Source organism: Gadus chalcogrammus, chromosome 9 (assembly GCF_026213295.1).
Source record: "Gadus chalcogrammus isolate NIFS_2021 chromosome 9, NIFS_Gcha_1.0, whole genome shotgun sequence".
Classification (NCBI taxonomy): domain Eukaryota; kingdom Metazoa; phylum Chordata; class Actinopteri; order Gadiformes; family Gadidae; genus Gadus; species Gadus chalcogrammus.
The window spans coordinates 24,363,411-24,375,936 of NC_079420.1; the positions used below are offsets into that span (position 1 = coordinate 24,363,411).

Here is a 12,526-nt window from a genome sequence, read left to right on the forward strand (position 1 = left end):
ACTGTATTCAGTAGCTTGCTTTTAGAACCCATATAGAAAGGCTTCGGGCAAAGTCTTCTTGCTGTATTGTGCTCTGATTGGTTGGCCGTTGTTCTTCTGCCTGTATTTCTATTGGCTGGCTTCTTTCATCGCCGCTCTTTATTTGCCGACGGCTCTTGTGGTCTCCTGCTGCTCGGCATGTACTCGCTCGTCTTTCCGTCTTAGGTACGGGTCTCAGCAAAGCTTCTTGTAACCGAGACCCAACAACTGGACGTGGTCTCATATCAACCCCCCCACCTTCTGCTCTCTGTCCATAGGCCGGCCACACAGGCATGCGTGCATATGCTCAAAAGCCCAGGTCTGTGATTGGCTCACAGGCAGAGCACGGGGGCATGCGGACATACTACTTCAGCGCCGACACGCAGGAGGACCAGAGCGGCTGGCTGCGGGCCATGAACCAGGCAGCGCAGATGAAGAACCAGGCAGTGGTCAGGTGACAGACCCCGCAGCACACACGCATCACCCAGACACGTGCATGCCCACGAGGACACACGCATTACACACACTGAGATACGTTCACGGGCACACTAGAGAAAGTCTGGTCTGAGGCCCCCAGGTGTAGGTCAGAGGTAAAATTGAGGAGGTCTGCTGAGCCCTCCTGTTCTACCCTGGAGCGTCGTCTGCTCTCCATCCTAGTTTCTATAGTATCAATGTCCGTTTGAAGGAGGTATTACTACGTCTGCTCTCCATCCTAGTTTATATAATATCAATGTCCCGTGGAGGAGGTATATCTACATCTGCTCTTGGCTGGGGGTCAGTAGGCACTTCGTAAATAACCCTTCAGAATAAGGGAATACGTTTTGAATCAGGAAAAATATATCACCAAATATATAATTCCCACAAGTCAGCGCATTCAGGATCCAGGAGTGTTGGTCTACCGCGGCCCTGGGGCATTAAGCTGTGCTACTAGTCACCAAACACTGACGCTTACAAGGTCAAAGGAACACGTGGAGTCCAAGATTCTCTCTTGGACCGGTGGATGCTGTGAAACTATGCTTGGTGAGGCTGCAGCCAATCAATCAGCTGAATTATTTCTCCACCCTTTAGTTTCCAAGTTAATACACTTATTATTTAACATTTATAATAAAGTGTGCCTGGTAACATGCTTCCTCAAAGGGCCTGAAACCTTGAGTGTGGTGGGGTGAACTGGGACGTTAGTGCGTTATAACTGGGGTATATCTAGGGCCATGCTGGGGTATAAGGATGGAATGAACTCGGGTAAACCTGGGGTGATGGGTGTAGACGCGTTGTGGATATTTCTCACAATACAACAATATGAGTGCATCCGTTCATTTAGCGCTCAGACCTTCTGAAGCTGAGTAACAGCAGAGCTCGAGACAATCTTTATTCGTGTTTGGAAGGACAGTCTGAAGAGATGGGGAAACACAATCCACCTCCTCCATCATTGACAGCTCTGCATCACCTTTCTTATTTAGTTTTTCAACAGATTTACGGAAGTCCATGAAATCAGGGTTAATGCAAGGCTTATGTGGGTCAGAAATCCGGCAGAGTTGTAGAAAGGATTATCGATGGTTGAAGAGCAGAGGCCGATCAGAGGACCAACATGGGAAGCACTTGACCTGGACGGCAGGTTGTTGAAGCCTTGTGTTGCTGTCCCCTCTCCCTGCAGGTCCAAAGAGATCCTCCTCTCCCTGGACCCCCAGCAGGCCGTCCCCCTGACCAACCACGGCCGCCCCCACCCCTCTGAGACCTCAGACCACCAGGAGACCCACCTGGAGCCCCTCCGCCCGGGGCCATCGGACCACGCCGGGACCCTACTCCGAGACCCCGCCCCCGTCCCCATGGAGATGGACACTCACTCCTCCCTCGTGTCCAATCCCGCCGCCTCCTCCTCCTCCCACTTCTCCCCCCTGACAGACGCTGGCCCCCCGTCGGCCCCGGGCTCAAGGGCCCCGTCACGGGCCACCTCCGCGCTCCCCGAGCCCTGCACCTACAACGGGCTGAGCGCCTGCACCACGCCCAGCCCCATCCTGGAGCCCAACGGCATCGGGGCAGGGACCTACCAGAGGAACCCAGAGCCGCCCGGCCCAGAGCCCCCCCACAGGGAGCCTCCCCACAGGGAGCCCTACCGGGGGGACGGCAGGAGCAGCACCCTGGAGCAGGTCGAACAGTGGGTCCAAGTGCAGAGGGCAGAGGTCAAAGGGTAGGTCACATTCACACTGCGCTTACATTTACATTTAGGGCATTTAGCAGACGCTTTTATCCAAAGCGACTTACATTTGTCATAAGAAGTGCATCAATATATCGCGGTCGGTACAGAAAGGATGTTAATAGAACCAAGTGCAAGTACCACAATCGCTAGGCTAATCAATTCCCCGTGGTACAGCCATGATAGCAGCTACTGCAGTTGCTACACAGTTAAGTACTATAATACAATACAATACAATACAATGCAATACAATACAGTGTACAATGGTGGCCAGAAGGGGGAGGGTGGCTATGCAGTGTCGAGGTGGACTCTGAACAGGTGAGTCTTGAGTCTTTTTCGGAAGATAGTGAGCGACTCTGCGGTCCTGAGAGCGGCTGGGAGCTCGTTCCACCACTTAGGTCCCAAAAACCGAGAAAAGTTGTGACTTTGCTGAACGGCCTATGCTAGCTCTTAGCGATGGCGGTTCCAGACGTCCAGCTGAAGTAGTTGAGCGGAGGGATCGAGCTGGGGTGTGTGGCTTTAGCAATGCTTGGAGGTAGGCAGGGGCAGTTCCATCGACTGCCTTGTATGCCAGTACCATCGTCTTAAATTTGATGCGAGCTACTACAGGGAGCCAATGGAGGTCCCGGAAGAGGGGGGTCACATGGGAGAACTTCGGTAGGTTGAACACGAGGCGCGCTGCCGCATTCTGGATGCGCTGCAAAGGTTTAATCGCAGAGGCAGGAAGTCCAGCCAGGAGTGAGTTGCAGTAGTCGAGGCGGGAGATGACCAGTGATTGGACTAGCAGCTGAGCTGCCTCCCTTGTGAGGAAGGGCCGGATTCTGCGGATGTTGTAAAGTGCAAATCTGCAGGATCGGGCGACCGCAGTGATGTTTGCAGTGCAGGATAACTGATTGTCAAATACCACACCGAGGTTTCTGGCAGTTGGAGAGGGAGTTACAGTGATGTTCTCGACGGTGACCAGTAAGTCAGTGTATGGGCAATCTTTCCCTGGGATTAGGAGGAGCTCGGTTTTGTTGAGGTTAAGCCTCAGGTGATGGGCAGTTGTCCAGGTGCTGACGTCCACCAGACATTCCGATATGCGTTTTGCAATCAGGGTTTTATCAGATGAGGGGAAAGAGAGAAATAGCTGAGTGTCGTCAGCATAGCAGTGATAGGAAAAGCCGTGTGATGCAATTACCGAGCCCAGAGACCTGGTATAGAGGGAGAACAGAAGAGGCCCCAGTACAGAGCCTTGAGGGACACCAGTTTCAAGCGTGCAAGGTTTGGACAAGGAGCCATTCCATGTCACTTGATAGGTGCAGTTCATCAGGTAGGATGTGAACCAGGAAAGAGCAGATTCAGCGATGCCAAGTTCGGTAAGGGTGGCAAGAAGGATCTTGTGGTTCACCGTGTCGAGGAGAATGAGAACCGATGAGAGGGACGAGGCTCTGGCAGCACGGAGGGACTCAGTCACCGCGAGGAGAGCCGTCTCGGTGGAGTGTGCCTTCTTGAAACCTGACTGGTGAGGGTCAAGGAGGTTGTTAGATGAGAGATAGGAGGACAGTTGGTTAGCAACGGCACGTTCCAGTGTTTTAGAAAGAAGAGATACTGGTCTGTAGTTCTGGATGTCGTTGGTATTAAGAGTTGTTTTTTTGAGGAGAGGCTTTATTCTGGCAGTCTTGAAAGACGCTGGAACAATGCCTGAAGTGAGGGAGGAGTTGATAATTGAGGTGAGAAATGGCAGGATCTCGCTTGAGACATCCTGGAGGAGAGAGGAGGGGATAGCTTCAAGGGGGCAGGTGGAGGCATGGTTAGATGTTATTATTCTGTTGACCTCGTCAGAGGTGAGAGGGCTAAATTGGGTGAAGACAGAGGAGGGGACGGGAGGAGGGAGAATGGAGGCAGGGATAAAAGAGGAGCTAATGTCGCTTATTATTGCCATAGGTTATGTTCAAGTGGTGATATATATCTATATATATATAGATATATATAGATATATTGAGCATTAAATGTACAGAACACCACAGATTTGGGATTTGTAAACAGGCTGTCCCTTAGGCAAAGCAAGGCAACTTTATTTATATAGCACTTTTCATACACAAGGCAGACTCAAAATGCTTCACATATAAACATTGTCATACAATAAAATTAAATAAATTAATAGAAAAGAAAACATATGCAATTTTTTTTTTAAATAGATAGAAAATAAAGGCGAAGTTAATAAAGCATTTTAGAAAGTGCAATGTGTTTAAGATCAGATCAACAGTCTCTCTGGTACCCACGTCGGGGCTCCAACCTGACCTATCTCAGATCATGTATCTCTGGTAAAAATAGAAAATAAAGGCAACGTTAAAAAGGCATTTTAAAGCATTTTTAGAAAGTGCAATGTGTTTAAGATTTAGCAGAAAGCTAAAGCAAACATAAAATTCTTCAGTCTTGTTTTAAAAGTGGTCAGAGATTGGGCAAGTCTTAAATCCGCAGGGAGTTTATTCCCGCTATTTGTTGCATAGTAACTAAATCCTGCTTTCACCTGTTTCGTGTTTAATCAGGGGATAATTAACAGATTGGTCTCAGAAGATCTTAGTGGTCTAGAAGGCTTATGTGGTGGAATCATATCTGTTAAATATTTTGGCCCTAAACCGTGTATGGATTTATAGGTTAGCAACATGATTTTAAAATCAATTCTCTGACCTACAGGAAGCCGATGTAACAATTTAATAATAATAAATTTTATTTAACAGCGCCTTTCAGGTCACTCAAGGACACTTTACAAATTTAAAACAATTTAAAACAAGGGCAAACAAATAACAAAACCATTAAAAGTGCAAGTAAAAAAACATGACAACTACACTGAAAATGCTATCCTGAAAAGGTGGGTTTTGAGAGAGGATTTGAACTGAGGGAGGGAGTCAATATTTCGGATGTGAGGTAGGAGTGAGTTCGGGAGCAGAGCGGCTGAAAGCTCTGCTCCCCATGGTGGTGAGCCGGGCAGAGGGGACAGTGAGGTGGATGGAAGAGGAGGATCTGAGGGAGCGGGTGGAGGTGGCAGTGTGAAGGAGATCAGACAGGTAGGGAGGGGCAAGGTTGTGGATGGCTTTAAAGGTATGAAGGAGAATTTTGAAGTTGATACGGAAGTTGATTGGAAGCCAGTGGAGTTGTTCTAGGATGGGGGTGATGTGGTGGAAAGAGGGGGTTTGGGAGATGATACGGGCAGCTGAGTTCTGGACCAGTTGGAGCTTATGGAGGGATTTCTGGGGGAGACCAAAGAGGAGAGAGTTACAGTAATCAATACGGGAGGTGACAAGGCTATGTACAAGAATAGAGGTGGTGTGGGGGGTGAGGGAGGGACGGAGGCGATTTATGTTACGAAGATGGAAGTAGGCAGTGCGGGTGGTGATGTTGATATGGGATTTGAAGGAAAGTGAGCCATCGAGGATGACACCCAGACTCTTCACCTGGGGGGAGGGGGAAACTATGGAGCTGTCAAATGAGAGGGAAAAACTGTCAACTTTGAGTAGAGTTGATTTAGTACCAACTAAAAGGATTTCTGTTTTATTGCTGTTAAGTTTGAGGAAGTTTGAGGTGAACCAGGTTTGTACTTCAGAGAGGCAATCTGTTAGGGATGAGGGAGGGAGGATGGAGTTGGGTTTGGTGGAGAGGTAGAGCAGGGTGTCATCCGCGTAGCAGTGAAAAAGAATATTACATTTACGGAAAATAAGGCCAAGGGGAAGGAGGTAAGTAATGAAAAGGAGGGGACCCAGGACAGAGCCCTGGGGGACACCAGAGGAGACAGGGGAGGGTTGGGAACGGAAGGATTTGAGTTGGATGAACTGAGTGCGGTCTGTGAGATAGGAGTGAAACCAGTCAAGGGGGGTGCCTGTGATGCCGATGGAGGATAATCTATTGAGGAGGATGGTATGGGAAATTGTATCAAAGGCCGCACTCAGGTCAAGGAGGATGAGGATGGAGATTAAACCAGAATCAGCTGCAATAAGAAGGTCGTTGGTGATTTTCAGAAGGGCCGTTTCAGTGCTATGACGAGGACGGAAACCAGATTGAAACTGTTCATATAGACTGTTTTGAGATAGATGGGAATGGAGTTGAGAAGCAACGATTTTCTCAAGTATTTTGGAGACGAAAGGTAGGTTGGAAATGGGACGGAGGTTATTAAAGTTGTTGGGATCTGAACCAGGTTTTTTGAGGATTGGGGAGACAGCAGCAGTTTTGAAGGGTGAGGGAACTGAACCAGTAGTGAGAGAGGAGTGGATGATGGCAGCAATAAGAGGGAGCAGTGAGGGGAGGCAGGATATGACCAGGGCAGTAGGGAGGGGATCTAACTGGCATGTGGATGGTTTTGATTTACAGATGAGATCAGAGATAGCAGAGGGATCAGGGAGATGGAAAGAGGAAAATGGCAGACTGTAGGGGAGAGGTTCAGAGGAGGGGGAAGGTGAGGGAGTGGGGCACAAGTGCTGGTGGATCTTTTCAACTTTCTGATTAAAAAACTGGTGAAGAATTGGTGTAATATGTTCAAATTTGTTGGTCTTTGTTAGAACTCTAGCAGCAGCATTCTGTACAAGCTGAAGACCATTGCAGTAATCAAGGTTACTAGTGATAAAGGCATGTACAATTTTTTGTAAGTCTTCGGTGGACATGAGCCCTCTATGTCTTGCTACATTTTGAAGGTGATAATATGAAGATTTTGTAACTGATTTGATGTGACAGTCAAAATGTAAATCTGAATACATGTTAACCCCTAGATTTTTTTTTGCTTTGAAGGAGGTTTTCAGGGACAGAGAGTGAAGGGTTTTTTTAAGCCTTTCCGTTTTGGTAGCAAATTCAATTATCTTGGTTTTGTCCCCCCTTTAGTTGAAGGAAATTTCGGCACATCCAGGCTTTTACTTGCTCAATGCAATGGCACAGCAGATCTATGGGCCGATAGTAGGGGTGTGACGATACACTCAGCTCACGAGACGAGACGAGACACGATATTCGGTTCGCGAGAACGAGACGAGACGAGAGTTTAAGAAAACTACAATGACAAAATATATGACTGGAACAGCAGCCTTTTATTTAACCGAGTTGCACATGCATTTTGACATGTTTTATTATAATTCTTTACATGCATTAAATTGAAACTAAAACTAAAATTTATAAAAGTTGATGTACAATAAATTAAATAAATAAGTGCGAACAATATTATCTGCAAAACCAAATCAAAGTTCTACTCCGTCAATACAGAGTGCAAATAGTGCAAACAGAGTCTGACCAAGTATGTCACTGACAACTTGGTATTGTCCGTGTCTTATCAGTCACTCTACTGCCATTCATAATTTCCGCCGGGGACCCAAAATGATGCCAAACAAATGATTTAAAAGTGGCGGGGGCATCTTCGACGGTAATACGGGTATTTTCCGACGTCATTCTGACTGCCTATGGCTGCTTCCCCTGCTTCCCCTCCTTCTCCTCTTCTTCTTTTCCTTCTCCTTCATTAGGTTCTGGCAGGCTAGACGTAGCAAAGGCGCATTACTGCCCCTACAGGCCACAAATAGAAGTTTGGATAGCTCACAAATCTCGCGAGACAGATTTTTAACGCGACGGGTAATATCGTTGAGTTTGATCTCGTCACACCCCTAGCCGATAGTCATGTGGTGATAGCGATTCATCGATTTGCGTGTCATCGGCATAGTAATGATGGTCAATATTGTTATTTTGCATGATTTGCCCTAGTGGGAGCATGTAGATGTTGAATAAAGAGGGTCCTAAGATCGAACCTGGTGGGAATCCACATGTCACGTTGGTTGATTCTGATACAAAGTCGCCAATGGAAACAAAGTAGTTCCTATTTTCTAGGTAGGACGTAAACCAATTTAAGACAGTGCCTGAAAGCAACACCCAGTTTTCTAACCTGTCCAAAAGTATTGTATGGTCTACAGTGTCGAATGCTGCACTGAGGTCTAGTAGCATTAGTATTGAGGAGTCTGTGTTAAGACGGATGTCGTTAACAACTTTAATAAGGGCTTTCTCGGTGCTGTGCAGGGGTCGAAATCCTGATTGGAAGGTGTCATAGCAACCAGTTGATGCAAGGGAGTGATTAAGTTGCTGGAGGACAACGTTCTCAATGATTTTACTTATGAAGGGTAGATTTGATATTGGTCTGTAGTTGTTAATGATAGAGGCATCTAGGCTCCGCTTTTTTAAAAGGGGGTTAATAACTGCAGTTTTCAAGGCTTTTGGGAAATTGCCTGATTGGAGAGAGTTGTTAACTATTTGCATTATGTCTATTGCTAGGCAGTCAAAAACATTCTTAAAGAAGTTGTTAGGTAAAGTATCAAGGCAACAGGTGGATGGCTTTAGGTGTGTCACTGTTTCAACAAGAGTTTTAGAGTCTATGACATTAAAGCATGTCATCATTGCTACGTTACTTTTGCCTGAACAGGGTGGTAGTCCAACATTTTTGTTTGAAGTGGAGATATTGATGGCGCGTCTGATGCGTTCAATTTTATCAGTGTAAAATGCTGCAAACTCATTGCATTTCTGCGTGGAATGGAGATCAGGTGGAATTTGTGTTGGGGGTTGGTCAGTCGGTCAAAAGTTTCAAATAGGGTTTTTGCATTATTAGTATTGGTTTTAATGATTTGTGCGTAACGTGCAATAAACCAATGAGAGTGCCAGCCCATTCCCTTTGAGAGCCATGAGCGCATTTGAATCTGACGAGTTGATATTTTGACTCGTCTCCGATGAGACAGATGCACATGCATTTCAAACTTCAAATGGCTCAGTTTATGGCCAAATAATATGGCCTAATTCACACATGGAAGATGGTTTTCTTCCACAACTTCAGAAATCCTGAGTCCTCAAATAAATTTCAGTAAAGAAAACTTAACACACATATGAAATGCGGTAACTGTGGTTCTATTTTGTGACATATGCAATACATTATAAATATCGTTTCTTATCAGTATTGTATGCATTATCATTATCGACTTGTGTTCCTAATATGCATGTGTCCCCCCGTTAATATACATTGCCATGGACTGTATTATGCGTTACGTGTTTAGTTTGCGTGTGTTTAAACAGATGGACGCACACACTCGCGCCCGCATTCATTCATTCTTTTTAACACTCACTCGCGGTAAAACAATGTTTTCTCACGATCAAATACTCATCAATCCTAAAGGTTATGGGCATGTACACGATGTCTGTGTCAAGAAAATATGTGTTTGCTGTACGGTGTTTGCAGCCGCATTGATTTAAAAGTACAACTTATTACCGCTGTATCAGCTGTTCTTTCCCAAATAATTTACCAAGAATGTGTGGCTAGGTAGATGAGAGAAGCAAAGTGTATGAGCGAGGTGCACAAGCAACATTATGCATGCACCCTTAAAATAGCATCTGAACAACGCGCCACCGCCTTATACCAGGTATTTCCTGGTTTGTGGAAAGGAAAAGAACGCTCCGCGCCAGTTGCAAACTAGCAACGACACATGCGCCAGTGAGAAAGTAAATTGCGCCGGATGCAAGTTAAGTCTAAATTGTAGGAACGGAGGCTCTCCTTATAGATGTCATGGTGAATATGAAGTTTCTTTATGCCAGATGCGTTCCACCTTCCCGCATTTTTTTTTTTTGTGTTGTTACAGAAGCAGCTTTTCTCCGCTTTGCCTTTTCCTTTCCAGAAATTGTTTTAACCTTATTAGGTGCAATGACACCTATGACTTTCAAATTTTCAAATTAAAGTTTTCTATGGGTTGAGAGGTGGTAGCAAGGAGATGGCCTTTTTAAAAAGTACATTAGAATGTTTATTGATTTTTTGACAGTTTTTTGACAGTATTTGATTTTGTCTGTCTATACATGGGAATAAACTGTATATTAAAGAAAACACAAAAGTGGTCAGACAAGGAAGGATCAGTCACAGAGAGATCAGAAACATTGAGGCCCTTTGTGATCTGTGGTCTAGAGTGTGCCCCTTACAATGAGTAGCCTCTTTCACATGTTGAGACAGTTTGAATGTGTCCAAAATGGTCAAACGTTTTTTTGCACACTTGTCATTTACCGGTTATATCCTTTATGGTTGAGTCTCCTATAATCAGAGTGTCTGGTTCATCTGCTTTCTGTGAGATGGGCCCTTATTGGCTTACTGCAATTTTAATCAGGCAGTCATGCTGCAAGTGTAATTGAATGTTAAGTCAATGGAACTAAAACCAAAAATGATTTCTGATGTGAATGTTGATATTCTGTGGGCAAAACCTTTCAAAATCAAAGGGGAAAAAAGGAAAAAAGAGTGTGCGTTAATGCGTCAATTTGTATTAATCATGTTAAAATAAGATTGTGTTAACGCGTTAATAACACGTTCATTTTAACCAGCCCTAACATAGATATATGAATATGGATACATACCAGTGGAGGCTTCTCCATTGAGGAGAGGGAGGAAGATCCTCCCTAACATTGTTGAGAATAAAAAATGTAGATTGCCCAGACTATTGTAATGAATTAATGCCCTTAAATATGACTACTTTATTGCCTTTGAATATATAATGTTCGTTTCCCTGGGTAAAGGGACATTAGCACCCCCTATCGCCTATCGCCAATTATTTCAGGGAGGAACGGCCTCCGTTCGCCTCCGTTGACTTCCATTCATTTCCCCGAAAGTACTGGCGGCCGGTGGATAACATGGGTTTCAATGGGAGAGAGGAGGAAAATCCTCCTCTGAGTGGGTGGGACCTTAAGGGGTCTGATTCGCGCAAAAATCTATCCGTCTGCGCTATGAACCAATAAGCAGGATCCCTGGATGTTGAGCAGTGTTGCCAGATTGGTCCGATTTCCCACCCAATTGGGCTACTTTTAAACATGTTAGGCTGGAAAGATTATCATTGGGCGGGAAATCTGCCCAATCTGGCAACGCTGTCGATAGCAAACCCGGTCTGCATTGCCGCGGTGCTCAATCTGAGAGACGCAGAGCAAGTGAAATCTGCGATAGCGAGATCCTAAATGCACAATGGAAACATTGGAAACGGAGGACATTGTTAACGTCTTATTACAAAAAGCATTCCATTCATTCAGTTACAGTGCTAAGTTAGCGACCAAAGAAAGAGGTAGACCACTTCCCAAAATCAAGGTCACCAGAAGTAATGGCAACGTCAGTGTTGTGAGTGCTACATGGTTTGCTAGGTATGCATGACTTACTGGTAGCATTATAAGCAATTGTAACTGAAATTAAACATAGCTAAATAACTTCAGTCAGTGAGGGCAAAAATAGGCCCAATGATAGGCCCAGATTTTTTGATTTACTTTTACAAATCAATAGTAGGCCTGATTTGACTAATATGCTTTGCATCCTTTCCTTCTCAAATTACAGTGATGCCACTGGTGGCTTTGTATACATTTTGTTCACATAACTCCCTCCCTGCTATTTTGTAGTTCACCAAAACACCCTGAAACAACTTGAGTCTCACATTCTTATGCCACCATACACCAACAGTGCAAGCAGGCCAATGGCAACCAAGCGCGCAGTCCTTCCTCCCTCACTTTAAAAACCACCAGCCGCCACTGATACATACGTATATATGGATATGGAGATATATATAAACTAGAGCTGTCAGTTAAACGCGTTATTAACGGCGTTAACGCAAATCAATTTTAACGGCGTTAAATAATATATCGCGCGATTAACGCAATTATTTTATTTAAAATATACATATATATATTTTTTTTTTTTTCTTTGGCTCAAAACAAAGAAGCAGTAGCCTGGCTGCTATGTTCAAATGACATTTGTTCAAAGCAGTCGTTTAATTGCACTATAGGCTCTTTTTTGTATCGCCCTTTTTTGATCAGTATATGCCAATGTTGTTATCAATAAAAAATCATTTGCACAAGGCAAGCCGATGCACTTCACCATGTTGATAAGATAATTAAAATGAGAAGAATTATGGGACAAAAAAATCAAGGGATATTTAGCATAGAAAAATAATTTGCGATTAATCACGATTAATCGTGAGTTAACTATGACATTAATGCGATTAATCACGATTAAATATTTTAATCGCTTGACAGCTCTAATATAAACTCAACACAGAAAGTAAGGAAATTTGTGTTTGGTAGATTATTTTTCTGTGGAAACAACGCTTTTTTGGCAATAAATCTTATACCGTTGGAAAGCCTGTTTAGTTCCCTTTCAAATGGTGCCCCATTTGTAAGAAACATGCATTTGTGGGATGAGCAGCAGCGCTGAGTATGTGGGTTGCGCCCATGATTTTTTTTTTTCTGCCATTGCCAAACTGGTTATAGTCCTACTTCATTATCCTTCACACCCCAGATGAGCAGCCCCGTCCCTTATAA

General features: G+C 44.7%; 1 protein-coding gene across 11 annotated transcripts in view; it reads left to right on the forward strand.

Moving 5' to 3' along the window:
- The window catches only part of LOC130388607 (pleckstrin homology domain-containing family A member 7-like), a 153,130-nt gene that overhangs the window by 110,427 nt on the left and 30,177 nt on the right, over window positions 1-12,526 (forward strand). For 9 of the 11 annotated variants that reach the window (XM_056598010.1, XM_056598004.1, XM_056598007.1 and 6 more), the window contains 2 exons: window positions 297-472; window positions 1,670-2,203. In XM_056598010.1, coding sequence (XP_056453985.1) covers window positions 297-472; window positions 1,670-2,203 — 710 coding nt within the window. The remainder of the gene's footprint in view (window positions 1-296; window positions 473-1,669; window positions 2,204-12,526) is intronic. The other 2 variants (XM_056598014.1, XM_056598006.1) reach the window with 1 other exon arrangement.